Genomic DNA, 18416 nt, shown 5'->3' with positions numbered 1-18416 from the left:
CAAAACCTTCAGCATAATTCCTACTTGATAATGAAAGACTCGAGAAATTATTTTTCTTTGGTGAGATGTCACAAGTGTTGCCGTGTAACTGTATATGTAGCTAGCTGTTTCCTTTATAAAATCAGTTTCCTCATGATCTGTCCAAACTGGAAGGTAGCAGATCTATTTTAATTGTAGGTACATTTGAGTCTATCTAAAAATCTGTACTTCTGTGACACTTTCCTGTCCCTCCCAATCTTCCTCACACCAACTTTTTAAGTCGTGTTTTAAAAACTAGTTTTCCATGTGGTTAGCTGAGTAGTCCGTATCTTGCTTCTGGGTTCTGACAAATGGCCAAAGTGAAAGAATTCATGCTGTAGGGTTGGACAGGGGGGAAGTAGTTCTACTGATTGCTGTTGGGCCAGTTGTGGTTTTCTTCTCCATTACCGTAGAACCATGCTAAATATTACCTTGCCATTCAAAATTCACTGTCTGCTAGTTAGGATTTTCGCCTAATTCAGCCTGTGCCCTGAGAGATTTTGTTTGGTCTGTAGCCTTGTATGGCACTTTCATGATGTATGTTGAATTTCAGGAATGATTCAGAGTTATGAAAGATGCCTACAGATTTCAGCTAATTAGTATCACAAAGGGAGTCTCAAAGCTATAGTATGCAACAAGAATAGTTATCAGTGGGGGTTTGTTTTATACTTTTTCTGGTAGCTTATACCTATCAAGCCACACTTGGAAGTTAGGAACTTCCTCCTGTTTTCCATTTGTTGCTATTGAAAAAGAAACTTGAGAGCCCTGTGCTCAAGAGACAGAGAAGTTGAACACATTCCTGATTCAGAATTGGCCTGATGAAAGCTGATGCTCTGGCTGGTTGAGAAGGTCACAGAAAAGCTGGCTGTGATCTTGACAGCTAACTAGGACTATGAGTGTAACCTACCTAGGGAAAAAAAACCCCACAGACTGATCCAAGTTGCCTGGAAATTTGTCTTTTCACAGGGGAGCTAATGGAAAAGCTTTCTTCCTGTATTGACTGATCTTTTCCTGCTATCCAACCCTGACCTATCATGATTAATCATATACCTCCTCTGGAGGGTACATAAAAGCTCTGCATATATTGATAAATAAATACCTTCCTAAAGGTGTCAGTAATATGTTCTCTTGCACTGGCTGAGCATCTACCAGGCTGTTCCATTTTTTCTGTAGTTCCATTTCATGTCCCATAGGAGTTTTTCTTAGTTTGAAATGACATTAAATTTGTATCTAGCATATTATTCAAAGGATGCAGTGAGATGAGGCAGGAAGCAGCATGAATGGCAAGGTGGGGGGAACAAACATGCAACCATAGAATGGTTTGGGTTGGAAGGGACCTTAAAGACCATTTAGTTCCAATCCTCCTGCCCTGGGCAGGGACACCTTTTCCAGTAGACCAGGTTGCTCAAAGCCCCATCCAGCCTGGCCTTGAATGCTTTCAGGGATGGGGCATCCACAATTTCTCTGGGCAACACAGCTCCAGTCCCTGACCACCCTCACAGTGAAGAATTTCTTCCCAATACCCAACCTAAATCTACCCTCTTTCTGCTTAAAGACATTACCCCTTCTCCTATCACTACAAGTCCCTGTAAAAAGTCCCTCTCCAGCTTTCTTGTAGGCCCCCTTTAGGCACTGGAAGGCTGCTGGAAGGTCTCCCTGGAGCCTTCTCCTCTCCAGGCTGAACAAGCCCAACCCTCTCGGCATGTCTTGTCTTCATAGCAGAGGTGCTCCAGCCCTCTGATCATCTTTGTGGCCCACCCCCGGACTTACTCCAACAGGTCCATGTCCTTCTTATGCTGGGGGCTCTGGAGCTGAATGCAGTAGTTCAGGTGAGGTCTCACAAGAGCAGAGCAGAAGGGTGAGGGGCAGAATCACTCCCCTTTACCTGCTGGCCAGAATCACTCCCCTTGACCTGCTGGCCACACTTCTGATGCAGCCCAGCATACGGTTGGCTTTGTGGGCTGTGAGCGCACATTGCCAGGCCACGTTGAGCTTCTCATCCATCAACACTCCCAAGTCCTTCTCCTCAGGGCTGCTCTCAATCCATTTTCCACCCAGCCTGTATTTGTGCTTGGGATTGCCCTGACCCATGTACAGGACACCTTACACTTGGTCTTGTATTTCATGAGGTTTGCGGGGGCCCACCTCTCAAGCCTATCCATGTCCCTCTGGATGGCATCTCTTCCATCCACCGTGTTGACTACGCCACACAGCTCGGTGTTGGCAAACTTGCTGAGGATGCACTCAGTCCCATTGTCTGTGTCACCAACAAAGATGTTAAAACAGCGCTGGTCCCAGGATGAACTCCTGAGGAACACCACTCATCACTGGTCTCCACTTGGACATTGACCTGTTGACTGCAACTTTTTGAGTGCAACCACCTAGCCATTTCCTTATGCACCAAGCTGTCCATCCATCAAATCCATGTCCCTACATTTTAGAGACAGGTATATTGTGTGGGACAATGTCAAATATTTTACATGAGTCTAGGTAAATGACGTCTAGCCCCATAGTAGAAGGCCACCAAATCTTTCAGGCATGATTTTCACATAGTGAAGTCATGTTGGCTGCCATGAATCACATCCTTATTTTCCATGGGCCTTAGCATAGTTTCCAGGGGAATCTGCTCTATGATCTTGCCGGGCACAGAGGTAAGACAGATTGGCCTGTAGTTCCCCAGGTCTTAGTTTTTTTAGTTTTTAAGTGTGACATGGAGAAGCACGATCTTGCTCAGAGAAGGAGGATGCAATGCTGAGACACAAGAAGGCATTAAGGGTACAGTCCCTTCTTCTAACTCTGTTTCTATATTTTTTCCCAGTATCCATTAAATGCAAAATATCTACAGAGTCCTGGGCATAGGAACTAGGATCTGTGATTCTCTTTTTGCCTCCCGCTTGGTATTTGAGTGCTGTCTTAAAGAGCTACATGGTTGTCCTTCATCTTGTACATGAGCTTTACTTCAAAACTTTCATGGGCAACTACGATTTATTGATTGCCTCCAAATTTTCCGCTTTCCCACCACAAAAATAAAGCAAAAAGAGAAAGATACAAGATTGTTTCTTACTGTGTTGTTTTGAAAACGCCTAGGTAAATGCCTAGGAATGGTACTGTATGGAAGAATAACGTTCATATAGAAGATTTTTAAAAACTGAAATGATTTTACAAATCACCTTTTCTTTACTTAGATCAGGAGGATTTTCTAGGACAGTATAAAGCTGTCTTTAAGACTGCATGCGAAGATCCTTGGATTATGTCAGCAAGAGTTTCTCTGCGTCCCTTGAAAGAATTCATTGTTTGTGTGCACCTCAAGCTCTATTCCTCACATAGTCCCTGGACAGCATATGTATACAATCAAGAAACTCTTCACACCAACCTCTCTGCAAATAAGTATGATCTTGGACTTACAGGAGATCATGGTAAATTGAGGATATGGTTATTTGGAAAACAAATAAATGCAGCAGCAAGACTTCATGAAAACACTTGGAACCAAATATGTATCCTGTGGAAAAGTGAAGATGGGGAGATGAAGGTATTCGTAAATGGAAAAAAAAAAGTAAACAGAAAACTAACCGGGAAAATTAATTTTCCTGGAAAAGGGAAGTTCTTACTTGGCTGTTCAAAGCTGCCAGGTACAGCTATGTCACCTCACCTGGGTATGACCGGGGAGCTGTACATGTTCAGGATGTGGGATAAAGCAAATATAAAGCAGTCTTTGGACTGTGAAGATAGTGGTGTTATACGCTGGAGAAAGGAGGATTGGGTCTATAATAAGACAGTAGAAGAAGATAACTCTTTGCCATGTGGTAAGTGCCATTGCACTCCTGTTTTTAAAATAGTGTTTTTATCAAAAGTTCATCTGAACATGTCTAATGTTTTTCTTCCAGATTTTACAAAGTATTTGTCTATTAGCCATTTCTAGGTAAATGCTTAATGAGATCATGTGAAGATCTGCAGCTTTCATCAGCTTTTATCCATATATAAAAAGCATAGCAGCAGTCCTTTGAAGACTTTCAGCTTGCTTCAACTTTTGTGTCTGTCTACTGCCCATGTAATGGTAATGAGAACAGGATGCATCCAGCCAAAACTCCTTGGAGTATTAGGGCTTTCTATCAATGTCATCTTAAAATAATTAATTTTCACACCTTCTGTTCAGGGAATAAATATAGAGGAAAGCATTGCTGATCCTCATTCTGCATATTCACTGGGCCAGAACTTCGATGAGTGCAACTTTTCATTGTTTCACTGGCACATTGCACCATCTTTAGCTCATACATCTGTAAAGATGACTGGAGGCTCTGATTTCTTGTTTCTGTACCAGTAATGCCTTCCTTTATTAAAATGGTCAAATGGTTTCTCACGCATTTAACAAAATTCCTCTCTGCCTTGAAAAAGAACCATAAAAAGCTTTAAACCAAACCAAAACAAGATTTTTTTTCAGAGAAATTTAGTTAAAGCAAGAGAATAATCTTCTTTCTAGCTTTTGCTGTTGTATCTATTGTCAAAAAAGACAAACATGAATCAAGCTTGGGCAAGATCCAATTTATCAATCGTAGTAAATGGTATTACCCCCCAAAACCTTCAGAGATTTTAAGGTGACTAACTCAATTGGTTCTTAAATTTCTTACATGATATAGGTACTTCAGTTAAACTGTGGCACCAATCTTACTCTTCATCACCTTTATATTTAAAAACTGTACCTGTCTATTTTGTGCAGAATAAAAAATATCTTTTAGCTATGTAAAGTTATAATCACTGCCTGACTGGGTAGATTAAAAATATCTTAAGGCATTAAAATAAGGTGACCAGATTTCTTTTTCTGGGTGAGAAAGAAATCTGTCTGACAAACCAGGACTCATGGAGAATGCCTCTAACACTGGGTCATAATGAATGAAATGCCTCTGCTGGCCTCATGCTGTAGTTGGGAGCACATCTTTTCTGTTGGGTTGTGTGATTTGGGAGAGGAGCTGAAGAAAGGATGTCTTTCTTTTGCTCATGTGTGACTGTGTTTGAAGGAACACAGTTGTAGAGCTTTCTAGTTCCTCTGTACACCTATGCAAAAAATACCTGATTTTGGGGGCTTCTCTGTTAAAACAGAAGGACTTTGGGTAGTAAGCTTTCAGAAAGACCTGATTTTGCATCTGCAAAGAACATAACTGGCAAAGGGCTAAAGCTTGGAAAAGTGCTATGCCTCCTGTGTAGGCACAAAAGGTGAAAAGGAAGTGGTTCATTGTAGTCATCATTGTGCTGGAGGACAAGTTTCAGAATTTTTTTTATGACCTGGTTGGCATTTTGTGCCTACATAAAACAACAGTTTATAAAATGTTCAGTCAAAGATTACCATGATTTCTGTGATTTCTCCTTTGCTTAACCACTCAAAATCTTTGTGCAGTTGAAGCCATTACCTAATTGGTGTCTCATAGGCAGTGATGCACTCCATTAATAAATCTGGATTTACTTAACTTCACATTATTTTCTTATGTTTCCTTACCTCCTTTTCCTGCCTTTCTTTTTGTTGGCTCCTCAGATTCTTTTTCTTTTGGTTTTATCATTTACTTTTGTAATAATTTTTCAGATGACCAAAAATTTATTTAGTTTTTATTAACCATGTGAGGTCTAATAAAGACCAGAATCCTGATTCTGCTAAGAGGTACGCACATGTGTAGTGCTTAAAGGCACGCTCAGCTTTAACCAAGTAGTTTACTTTAACCAGGTAGCTCTGTATCTTATGCATCTGAAGGTTTGCAAGAAAGAACATATCTGACTACTTCCCAGTATATGATGGGGGCTGGTCATGTTTCTTGGACTAATGGAAGTCAGCAACAGCAAACTCTTAGGTCTGAGTTAAAGGTGTAACTCTTGCTTCTTCCAGTCACACAGTCTTCCAGTTCTCCTCTGTTTGTATAGCCATTGCGCACTAGCAGGTGTAAGTACTGCAGGTAGGGCCAAAGGGGGAAGGAGGCCCCAGACACTGTGCGTCACTAAACCTTCCACTTGCATTCCTCAGGTTTCTCTGATAATTCCTCTTTTGCTGAGAATGAGAAGTAGCTTAACAGCTGTGATATGGAGAAAGAGTGCCATAGATCGGATGTATCTCACTTTAGAGATTATCTCTTGGTATTTAAAAATACGTAAGTGAAGAAAGAAGTGCTCACTGTTCCAAACGCCAGCTTTGGAAAATTTCTTTAGCTTGTTCCTCGATTCCTATCTAACTACATACTTTAATGTGGACAATATGAATGATACCACTATTGTCTCTACATAATCCAGGAAAGAAGTACGAAGTAATATAAAGTGCTGGGTGATTTAAGAGAATACAAAACCACAAGAAAAGAGGCAAGTTTAAACGCTAAATGCTTGAAAAGAAATTTTAGTAATCTGTGAGCACCAGCTCTTTGATTGTCATTTTTACATGGGGTATTTGCAAGTTGCCTTTAATAAGCTGCCTTTAATAATAACCTGACAACTGGAAGAAATGTACTGTTTAAACATTAATCATTTCAGTTACTTGTTAAACAGGAACATTCTTAATCCAAATATAAATATCCAAACTGTTACATTGTGCATTTATGCAAGGAGCACTGAGATGACAGAGTATCTTTTACAAATTGCAATGAATAAATAAAATAGATTATTTATGGCATAACTGTAAATAGTATCACTGACAGTAAAGCACTGTCATCTCATTGGTGGTATCAGTGCCCTAACTTTTAGCAGGAGTCCAGTGCCTGTTGCTTTTGGTTGCATTTTTTTGCATGAATACAATTCAGTGTTTATATTGTGGCATTTTAGGCTTTTCTAATCTGTCCTGTCCAACTTTCAAGACCAAGGTGTTGCCCTCTATTTTGCATGTATCCTTTTCACTCCCAATATTGCTGAGCCTGCTACTGGTGGTGCTGGAGGAGGTTTCCAGGCTTGTGGGAACAAAGCAGTCTAATGCTGATGGGAGAAATGGGCCCTGTGTGACTGTTTTGCCTTTGCATGCTCAAGGAATAGGAAACCTTCAGTTTGGGCTGTTGCTCTGCTTTGTAGGTGTGGGCAATAAGAGGCTTGTGTAATCCCTTTTTAAGATTTCTGAGGCTGTGTGTACTTCTGATGACAGGATCGGCTTTCCTGGAAGGGAGGGTGGAGTTCCAAGGCTTTACCTTCTCAGACAGAAGGTGGAAAAGTAGCTGCCACTCATCAGTCTGCATCGCAGTCTGTTGGGTACCAAACTTTGGGCCATGTTGTTACATTTACTGAGCAAATCATGGAAGTTGGAGATGAAAAAATAAATTATTTTCCCCAATACCGTTTTCTTTCTGAAATTGTGAGGACAGGATACTGCAGAAACCTCTAGAAGCTCTTAAAGGAAGTAAATGTGATGGGGGCGTTGGGTGGGGAGAGGAAACAGAACTCTGGAGTGCCTATTTGATGAGTCATGTACCACTTCACTTTGTACCTATTAACTGAGTGTATGTTTGACCTCTTTCTTTGCCCTCATTGCCTCCCTTTTCTGTGATATCAAAGGAAGTAGCTTTTTGGAAATCAGCCTGCCAGATAAGAGGTGATTTGATTCACCTCAGTATCTAATGTACAGCTTTATACAAACAGAGCTTTATACAGATAAAAACTGTATTTATAGCCTAATATCCTAAAAACCTGTGTAAAATCAAAGCTGAGTTAAAAATATTTCACCTAAATTTTCTGTTCGGGTTACTAAAATGAACTGGCCAAAGTGACAGAGCCTGATGTGAACAAGCACTTGCATTGTTTTCTTATGCTTGCTTCTGTCCAATAGCCAGTGATAATTCATCCTTTCATCCCTGGTGCCGCCACTAAGGGTCAGAGCAGATGTGAGGTGTCATGAGAGGCACCAAAGTGTACAATTAAGATTGTACTTACACAATGTGCCTCAAAATCTGACTTGCATAAAAATTTGACACGGGCTAATGTCAACAGTGGAACAGTTGGAGAGGATTTTTACATGTTACTGTTACAAATGCCTTCCGTGATGGGATGGTTCATTTTGGCAGAATGTTTATCCAGCTGGAAGGTTTATCAGATGTTAAAGGGACCCAATCTCTTAATAGAAAATAACAATTTAATTTGAATATGAGATTTGCATGTCATATTTTTGGTGCTTATTTCACTAAATAGGTGGATTTTGTAACAGTACCATTTTAAAATTTTGTTGTTTGGGCTACTCGGTTTTGTTCATGAGCAAGTCCTATGAAATGTATTAGTGCCAGGCATTTTCATATGATTGTATCCTAGTAACACTGAACATCAATGGATGGTAGTTGCTACACTGGCCTGGTAACTGATGTAATTATACTGATAACTGTTGCCTGTGAGAATGTTTAGAAGAGAATTTGTATAGACCTGAAAATGCAGTCTGGAATCAACTTTTCAATGAAAAATGGTTTGATTTTTTTTTTAAGCCAGAAAGTGATATTATGCATCTGTTTGGAATGAAAATGTGCACTTTGGTATTTCTGATGGGAATTTTTAATGGAAATCAATTCCCCTGCCTGAATCAGTTGAATTTTCGGTGAAAAAATCAGCACTAAGTTTCCTATCACATCTTATTTAGAAAATCTGATTTTTATTAATTTCCTGGTATTTTTGTGTGTATTTGTAAGTCAAAACTGATCTTACCAGCAGTGCACAGTTGTGGTTATCTAATGCCGTTCTGTGGTGTCAGCCAAGTACTTTGGCATGGGGAAAACATACTATATAGCCACCAAGGTATCCCTTGGGATTCTTCCATTTGGATTCTGCTGTTGATCTGTTTGTGAGAGCTGACGTGGTCAAGGGTACCTTTAGTTTGAAAGAGTAGTCGTGGGTGATAATACAAACTGTTCTGATTTTTGGCATGTTTTTCAATTACAATGAGTAAAATTTCATTTCATAAACCTGTCATCTAGGCCCCAGAACATCTGAGTCCATAGATGTATGTTTTTCTGCCAGTAATGTTGTCTGTGCTCCAGTAGATTGACAGGGCTGTTGCAACTCCTTAAGTGTTTAGTGCCTGTTCTGTGTCTGGACCTGACTAGAAATCAGCTGTGCCTTGCATTCTCTCACCATGTTTCCTGCGAGCCAGAGGCCAGCAGGACGCCCCTTCCTGCTGTACCATCCCCAGCACCTCCACATTGCACAGGCTGGGCAGGGTGGGTGTCCATTGGAGGCTCTAGTTCACTACAGTTCAGACTCTTCTGAGTAATCACTCTAGTTGCTGTTTCAGGCTTTTTCAAAGGATGCTTTCTGCCAAAGTTCGAAGGCAATGATGAAGTGTTAGGTACAACAGTATTAACAGCAACACTGCTCCCCTGAGACAGGGGAGCAAGAAGCAGCTGCCAGTAACCTAGTTCTTGCACAATGTCGTTACCTGCAGCCAGGTTCTAGCTGCTTCCCACTCCTCCACCCTGGAAAAACTGACCTGCTTCTGGCAGAGTGGATTGCCTGAAGACAGGTGAATCAGAAAGGGTGTTGCCTTTCCAAAAATTTGAAGAGTGTACTGGTGATAATTTACATAGGAGGTAGGGACAAAAAAAAGAAGGGTATTTGTCATTCTTCCAGTTGGAGATAGAACATTGTACACTGTTCATGCTTTAAGGGCTTTTTCTGTATCCTGTGTCTAAGTTACTGAACAAAAGGCATGCTGAGTGACAGTGCCTTTGGTGCAAGGACCAGAACCATCCCATCCCATCTTTACCACTGTGTTACAAAGCCTCCTTCACCCTTTCTTTCCCTTTGGCTGAATTGATTTAGGAATTCTGCTTGGCTTGGTGGAACAGCTTCAGCAGGACACGTGGAGACCATCCCATCATAAAAGAGCCAGTAGACTGATGGTTAAGATCTGGATGGTTAAGATCTGTCATGCTAAGGAATGGTGTAAGCACAAGGCTATTTTGTAGACAGGGCCAGGGACTGGTCTCTTTCAGAGCTACATCAGTTTGTGGATGTAGCCTTAAGTACTGTTGTTAATGGATTTAGTCTCCTACCAGGCTAGAGCTGCTAAAGTTACACTGTTTCCCATTGTCATACAAAGTCATTATGGGAAATAAAGGTTGTCACAATGCAAATACTGGTTCCTAAGTAAGTTTTTTGCAGCTGTGGTATCCCGCAATGGCAAGAGTTGCTAAACAGATTCCATATAAGTGGAACAGTTTTTTCTGTCTATACAAATGGGATTCTTGAATCTCCTCTCTGTGTCAGAAGAGTACAAAGTGATAGGAAGACAGTAAGAGACTTGCTGCTTTTGTTTGCAATGATGCATGCTAGTAACAGAAACTGATGCTTATTTAATGGAGGTCCCTTTTCCTTCAAGACAACCCATTTCTTATGGAGACCTATTGTGTCTCCCTTGCAGCAAAAGCAAAGAATAATATTGAATAATGTTATTTGCCTGTTTATTTGCTGTTTGGATCCTCAGGAATGTTCTCTATTAGAGAAAATGTAGAAAATTATTACTACAATACTTTTTACATTGCTACATAATGTCTCCTTATAGAATAGGTGTGTTGATTGGATGATCCTAAACTAAGAGAGTTGCAAATGAAAATGCATGGAGCAAATAAAATGAAGTTTCATATATGTTAAGATTTTCTTGCTCTTCTCAATGGTAAACAACTTCAGGGAAATAAATTTTCTGCTAGCTTGTAACTAGCAGGTGCTGAGTTATTTTACCTTTCTTTTTACATGTCAACTTTAAGGATGTTTTAGATTGGACTTTAGTCCTTCTCCAAATAAACTCTATTTGCTTTCTTTTCTAGTTCTTAAACACAAAGGAGGAGGGTTGACAAATGTAAGTGACATTAAATAATGTATAACAGCCTCTCCTTCCTCCTTTCTGTATGCAAATTGATTCTGATTAAAGACTTGGTTAGTGAACTTAAAGCTGCACCTTGATCAATGACAAGTCTCATTCTCATGGATGCTTTCTAGTAACTAGGGACATGAATATTGTGCTGTAAGAGAAGTCATGGTTAGATTTGTGTCCAGAAGGAAGTGCTTCTCTGATTATGCATGCCATCATCACTTGCTGCGTGTGCCAGCTCCATATTCAGAGCTTGTGTTAGCTTATTTTGCTCCCTGTACTGCTGAATTTTTTTATTAAAAGCATTTGTCATTTTTAGAGTTCACTGTCTTCTTACAAACCTACAGTACTAAATGTGTTAGTGGACAATTTTCTCACCTACCTCAGGATACTACTTGTATTCTCAAAAATTCACATAGCAAGTTGAAGGGATATGGAGGATGGGAAGTGTGGTTTGTCTACACTGACTATGTCTACACTTTACTCCTCAAGAGTACGTGAGAAAGATCTTAAGGTCAGATTCCCCAGGCAGATTTTTTTTTTTTTTTTTTTTTTATTTTTAGTGGGTAGGGGCAGCAGTGTGGTCTTTTTTGTGAGATGCTGCACACTTCAAGATGTGGGTTCCTTTTGAGAATTTAGTTTCCTGCAGGGTCCTTTGGTTGGAAATAAGGGCTTTTGCACAAGGTGCTAGCCACTTAGTAAGACAGGACTGCTGGCAAGTAAATTTTTGGAGATGGAATTAACTTCCTATGGTAGAAAAGCCAGTTTGCCCACATGTGGAAGGATACTTTCTTCTCTAACTGGAAGTTCACTTTACTTTATGTAGAATTGACTCAATTACTTTTATTCACCCTGTTCTACCTTAAAGAACTTTCTGCTGTTTAAACAATACAGAACAGTTATATCTTTATCTTACATAAGAGCTCTAGAACACTTACCTTATAGGATCAGGTGCTTTAACTCGACTTACCATTTAGTGAGAAGTCCTAATTTTCCTGAAAAATTACTGTAAACATTAAGGTTATAGCCAAATTTTCATGATCTGTGAAGTTCATACAGTGCTAGGTGTTAAAAAGGCCAATTGTATTTCTCTGTAGGCAGAATCCTAGTTGTCTCAAATGAGATGTTTGATGTAACTTGGTTTTGTCTTTACTGAAATAGTTTAAATTCAGTAGACTGATACATATGAAGGTATAATACTTTTCTTACATTTTTTACTTAACGGATGTGTGTTATTTTACTTAGAGTATTGCTTCTCTCTCTCTCTTTTACATGAGAAAATTTCTACCCAGGATGCAAATCAACTAAAACTAACAGTTAATTTCAAGGAAGACTCCTAAAAAATTAAACATAGTGCCATTAATCTGATTTCCATGAATTCATCCTGCTGTATTTCAGAGTTGCTGCTTCTAGCTTCATACGGTAGATGACATTCAACAAAAATGAACTGACTTTTCTTTACATCTCATCAAGCTTTCATGTACTCTCTTACTGCTGATCGTTGGCCCCAGTATTGCAGCACTGGAGCAACCAGGCAGCAATCTGCTTACCTGGCTGGCAGCTGTAATCTTTGTGCATATGTCATAGCTCACGCAGAAATATGGATGACTATGTCTACACTGCCTACTCTATCTGCATAGTCAATCAGAGTCTGGGTGGTTTCTGACTCTTATGATTTCTGGCACTTCCCCCTCCTTTTCTTGTGGCTGTCCTGCAGAACAGGCTGCCTCTTTTGAGCCTTCTTCCTGCATCCCCTCAAGAGAAGCTTCTTCAGCCTTCGCTAACTGGGTCAGCCTCTGCTTCCACTGTTCCCTGTGGGCTGCAGGAGTGACTGTTGTGGTTAGGGTTATGTCGCTGGATTAGCCACAGCATCCATTTGTATGTCCTTAGATCCAGACACTCTTTTGCTCCTTTCAGGGTGTTGGACACAGTCCTGGTTGGTGTAGGCCAGGGCCCAACACAACACCAAAAGTCTCTGTCTTTGGTGTAAGCGAGACATCCTTCCTTCAAGTGGTCTGGTGTTTCAACAGGATTCTGTGCTTGTTCAGATGTGAATTCTCAGGCCATCAGAGCTGAAAACTTCTGTAAGCATCTGCCCAGATTCTCCCACACACCTTGCTACCCAGGAATTTGCTGCCTCAGAGCACTTCCCTGTGTGTCATCTCCAACTAGTTGGTTACTGGAAGTCCCACAGAGATGTGAACTTGGATCACTGGATTCAGAGTCAGAGGGTAGCCTTGTAGGTTACTGATGAAAGAAGGCAGGTGTCCATTATCTGAGGGGATTAGTAGTGGTGGAGGTGGTCTACAGCAGCCTAGGCAGCAACTAGGTCTCCAAAGATCTGGATGATGTCCATTGCAAACGGGCCATGTGGCAGAGGTTAGTATAGTATGCACCAGTGTAATATACCAACACCTGATGATGATGGACTGGACAGGTATCAGGGCATTAACTGTGGAGAAACTGTCCCACCAGCTCTGGCAATACAAAGAGAATCTCTCCCTGCAGCCCTGAGGGCCTGCATCTTGACTGTGGCTAGAATTTCCCACCAGGTTCAGTGGCTTGAAGAGAATATCTCTTCCTCCTTGCCCCAGCAGCCAGGGTCTCAGCTATCAAGGGTGCTGAAGTAGGAGACAGTGCCTTAATGATGTATTGCTGTGTTACCACTTGTTTTTTAAGGTTGCAGGATGATGTTTTAGCTGATGGCATAAGCTGCAGGGTACATTTCTAGCCACCTGCTAGTTGCCCCCACTGTGGGAAGCACATAGCACTTGCCCTGGTGGTGGATTTGCAGTGGTGGTCTGATGTAATTGATCTGCTAGGCCTCCTCATATTGATAGCCCAGACACATCATCTTTTCCAGGGAGACTTAAGTCACTTGGCTCACTTGATTATGGCATGTTTCACATTTGTGGGTGGCCGGTGCAATAGCTTCAATTGTCAGATCCACACCTTGATCAAGAGCCCATCTGTATGTTGCATCTCTCCCTAGGTGTCCCTAGGAACATGTTTTATGGGCCCATTAAGCTTTACATTGCCAGTTCAGGTCCACCTGAGATGCTTTGTTTCTGGCAGCATGATCTATCTGCTCATTGTTTAGATGTTTGGTGGTGCAGCTGTTTGGCATGTGAGTGTCTATATGATGTATATGCACATCGTGATGTAGACGTATTCTCAAAGTACATCTCACGTTACTTGTAAATGTGTATGGAATAAAGCATCCCTGTCTTACCCAACTCTTCTCCCCTTCTTTTTTTTTTTTGTTTTAATTTCTCTGTTTCTCTTTGTATTAATAAAATCTTTCTTCTTGAGTATTCATCAGCATTTCTTTTCCATATTTTTACAAAAATATCTGTGCGAAAGCACAGATGTCTGTACCTGTTACATTTTTCATTGCTATTTAGTCTTATCTTCACTCAAGCAAATGTGCTGAAAGGGTTTCTGAAGACATTGACAATGGAAGTGCAGTGGGAAAGCTGAAAGCCTAATCTGTGCCTTCCATAAGTATAAAAGTGATAAACAGTAAAAAATTGAACTCTAAAGAGTTCAACTGTCAGCTTTCAAAAAGACTGGTCAGACATTTCTCAGTGGATGCAGCGTAGTTTTGCAAATCAGGTTGATTTTAGGTGAGTAGCACATCTAAAATGGTTGCATTTAAAAAAAGTGTGTGTGTATATTGGTGTGTACAAATATATAAAAACTTCTGCTCCTAAAATTCTTTTTCCTTTGTAGTTGAAACTACTGCTACATTGCCTGGCAGAAGATGGATAACAGGTATGTGGGGGTTCTGTGTCGTTTTTTCCCCATTGTTCTTGTATTTTAGAAAGTGCATAGGAAGATTGCTCTGCTGTTACTTTTTAATTCATGGAAATAGTTAAGAATATGAAAATATCTGCAAGTTAATTGTCCATATCATCCTTGTGGCTTATTAGCATATTACATGGTGCAAGTAACATCAGTAATTTTCCAGAGAAAATGAAAATAAGGTCACTGAGATGACTCCTATTCTCCTTTCATTGCAGAAACTATATTTATATTTATTGTTTGGAAAGGAGCTACTACTAGTTTTCAGTAAGGCGAGCAGAATAGTCTGAACAAGGAATCATGTGAATTATTAGCATTTCAGAAACTCCTTGTATACTATGTTTAACCAGAAAGAACTGGGTTTCCACAGAGACTTTTGGTATCACTGACTTAACTTTTCTACAACAGTATGAAAGGCTTTACAGTGTAATTAGTATATTGTAAGTAACATTATACAATGACTTTTGAATTCTGAGAGAAGAAGTTGAAAAACTATTTTTTAAAATAGTGTATCATATTTGCAGCCAGCTATTCTTTAGATTATATTTCTGTGATAACTGTGACTTGACTTGTCCATGGCACTGTCAAAAAACACTCAGTGAACGAAAGGGCTAACTTTGAAGTTGCTATGAACCAGGTATTGAATTTTCTAACTTCTTTTTGATCAAAATGACTGTAGCAACATCAAAGATTTAGTGGCCAATTTTTGCTGTATAAATAGTTGGCTGGTTCCTATCAAGATCAGAGGTTCAACGTTGAAATGAATTAGCTTTTTGTAATGCCGCCTTTTGCAGGACAAAAAAAGAGAACAGATATTTATAGGATAAATTTGAAATAGCAGGTCTTAGTGTTATTATGCAAAGCCTGAGAACAGTTCTTGATACTGTAGTTAGCCATCTTGTTATGTACGCTTGATTCCCATTCCCAGAATTAGCAAGACTTCCAGAGTAGGCATGCAGCTTTCAGATACAGTGTGGCACATGTCTTGGGTCAATGATTTTTGTTTTCGTAACATTATACAATGCTAACTGTCCAGTCCTTGTTGAAAAAAAATCATCATCAGTTAAATTCCGTTTGAATTAATAAAAATTGTAAATTTTTTTATCAGTGATTGTTACATCTGCCTTTTTTGAACACCTGGAAGTGTTCTTCTGATAAGCAGGTGTTGCCCTCTTCTGGTGAATGCAATAAACGCTTGATAATGCAAGGAAAGGCTGCTGTGGATGGCTATGCATGTGTCTGAAACTTCATTATGGTCTTTTTTCTCCCCTCTGTTTTTTTGGGGTTTGGTTTTTGTTTTTTTTTTTCGTCTGAAACAAAGATGCAAGTTCAGAAGAATCGGCTGCAACAGTCATTTCTGGTAAGAAAATCAGGACTTAACTGATTTTTGCAATGTTTCTTATTTGCTGTTAGGTAAATCTGCTTTTCTTTTACCTCAGGTAATGGAGAAAAGTTGTAACATAAATGAGTTCCAACATTTAATGTTCTTATTGTTGGGGTTTTTTTAATAGAAAATTAATTTCTTCATTCTAATTTGTAATGAAATAGCTTACCTTGTAGGACCACTCATGGTTTGTGGCAGTGAAGCTTGGGGATGTAATAGGTGTGAGTTGCTTTTTGTCCAGTAACCTAAACGGTTAACAATTTGCAGAGATGTCAGAGGAGGAATACTGTAGTGGGAGAGCTCCCTTATATCTCCTGCTGCCCTAGCAGATGTGCTTATGTCATTTCATGCAGTGTGGTGTACTGCAAACACAGACACATGACTGTGATAACTCTGGGACCAGAGGTGATGAACATCGTTTATGAAAGCATTTTTAAAAAATGAAGAATGTAGACACACAGAAATAGCTGTGTGAAACCCAGTTGCTTTCTTGCTCTAATGTATACTGACATATTGTGCTCTGGAAAAAAGAAATAATACGGATACAGACATGTGCTTTTGTTCTTTTACAGACATAATCTTTCTCTATGAATAGTTCATCTTGGTTCCCTTGAATGGTTCAACTGCAGCCAATTCAATACTTGTTGTAGTTTATACCAAGCCAAATAATACAGATGAAATCAGTACCTAGTCTTCACTCTGATTCCTGATATTTTGGCTGCTTGTTAGTTGCCTTAGAAAACCGGTTGTCTTCAGGGTTGTTGCTGAAGAACCAAATATGCTTAGCTTTTATTCTGAGTTGAAATAAATATATCAGAAAGAAAAGCTCCCTTTCCATGTAATGAAGTAGATTGCTTTTTTTTTTCTTGATATGCAACTATCTTTATGTAGAGCCACCAACTTTTCTTTATTATACTTAAGATATTGCATCTACTAATGACTGATGCTTTTATTGAAGAAGTTTGGAAAGCTTAATGTTCTTCTGTTATAAAGGTGCTGTGGCCCATTTTAAACAAGTCACTAAGTTGTCATTTTGGAGTGATATCAAGTGGTCCTCTTAACCACTTCGTAGTCCTGCACTAGCACCTAAAATATTCTTACTGAGGACATCCTTCCTGAGCAATCTTTAAATTTTCTTCTATTGTCTTAATGCAGTTTGGGTTTGTTTTTTTCCTTTTGATGTTACTGGGGAAAAAAATTGCATCCTCACTGTATTTTACTTATGTATGGTTACTGGCAAAAATGGCTTTTTTGGAGAGACAGTTTGCCAAACCCAGTGTGTCATCTCTGCTCATGCGTTGTGTGTGCAGGAGAAAGTCCTTGGGGCTGAGTAGTTATTGCTGTTGTATATGCCAAATTAATCTGCATCTTCTGAAAGAATGAAACCAATAAAAGCAACTTAACTGAATGAATTTGATTACCAGCTGTTTGTATTCAGATACTCAGATTTTTGATATAATGTAAACATTATTTCAAATATTAATTTTGAAATACTGTGAATGTTCTTGACGAGCACTGCAGTTCTTAAAATGGAATTTAGATAAATAACATTCAGTTCCTATTTAAAGTTTTGCATGCTTGATCTTTTTTCTCCAAAATTCATAGACATAAAATACTATATTAATAGGTTTTACGTCTTTTATTTTTTTTTCTTTCCAGAATCCTCTATTATTACCTTTATCACTTATCCTGTAATTCCTACAGGCAAGATTTTATTGATGTTTCTCTTATTTAGATTTAGTTACATTTAGATTCAGTTACATTTAGATTTTTAAAATTGCTATTTTGTTTTTATTCTTTCTACTGTTATTAATTTTTCTTTTTCAGATATGACTTCAGAGGAGACTACGCAAACTACAGGTGAGAATTAGCACAAAGAGAGTTAGGTTCTGGAGATGTTTGTTGCATTCGTGAAAGATTGCTTTTTTTGTTAATAACTGGGATTTGTTTAGTCCAAATTCTTTTCTTACATGATCTTAACATTTATATTTATCTCCAATTTGTATTTTAAGTCTGTATGGCTAGGGATTTGGAGCACATTGACACTGAGCTGTTAACTTTTCTTTTTTATTTAAAATACTACATTGTTTACCAAAGCCAAAACTGGACATATTTATTTTCAGAAAGTATGTAGTTTTTTGGTACATCTATAGATAGAATGTTTTCTATACTTTCTGATACTATTTAAAGTATTTCAAAGAACTAGAACGTACACCCCATTCCTTAAGGCATTTACGTGGTACAGTTTCTTGCAATGAGTTGCCAAATAGGATCAGTAAAGACTCAATCAAGACATACTACCCCTTTTTTTCCTGATGTTTACATCTGAAAAGAAGTAGGTTCATCCCATATCAGTATAGATTCTTACATGTCTGTGTATGACCTGGATACCCTGCTAGCCTTCATAGTGGA

General features: G+C 39.2%; 1 protein-coding gene across 3 annotated transcripts in view; it reads left to right on the top strand.

Annotated features, from left to right (window-relative positions):
• Window positions 1-18416, top strand: part of ADGRG2 (adhesion G protein-coupled receptor G2) — a 62334-nt gene that overhangs the window by 15392 nt on the left and 28526 nt on the right. For all 3 annotated transcript variants that reach the window (XM_055802943.1, XM_055802947.1, XM_055802944.1), the window contains exons 3-6: window positions 3204-3821; window positions 14549-14590; window positions 15942-15980; window positions 17832-17864. In XM_055802943.1, coding sequence (XP_055658918.1) covers window positions 3204-3821; window positions 14549-14590; window positions 15942-15980; window positions 17832-17864 — 732 coding nt within the window. The remainder of the gene's footprint in view (window positions 1-3203; window positions 3822-14548; window positions 14591-15941; window positions 15981-17831; window positions 17865-18416) is intronic.

Source organism: Falco peregrinus, chromosome 4 (genome assembly GCF_023634155.1).
Source record: "Falco peregrinus isolate bFalPer1 chromosome 4, bFalPer1.pri, whole genome shotgun sequence".
NCBI lineage: Eukaryota > Metazoa > Chordata > Aves > Falconiformes > Falconidae > Falco > Falco peregrinus.
The sequence above is the reverse complement of the archived record's forward strand: the minus strand, read 5'-3'. Positions and strand labels throughout refer to the sequence as shown.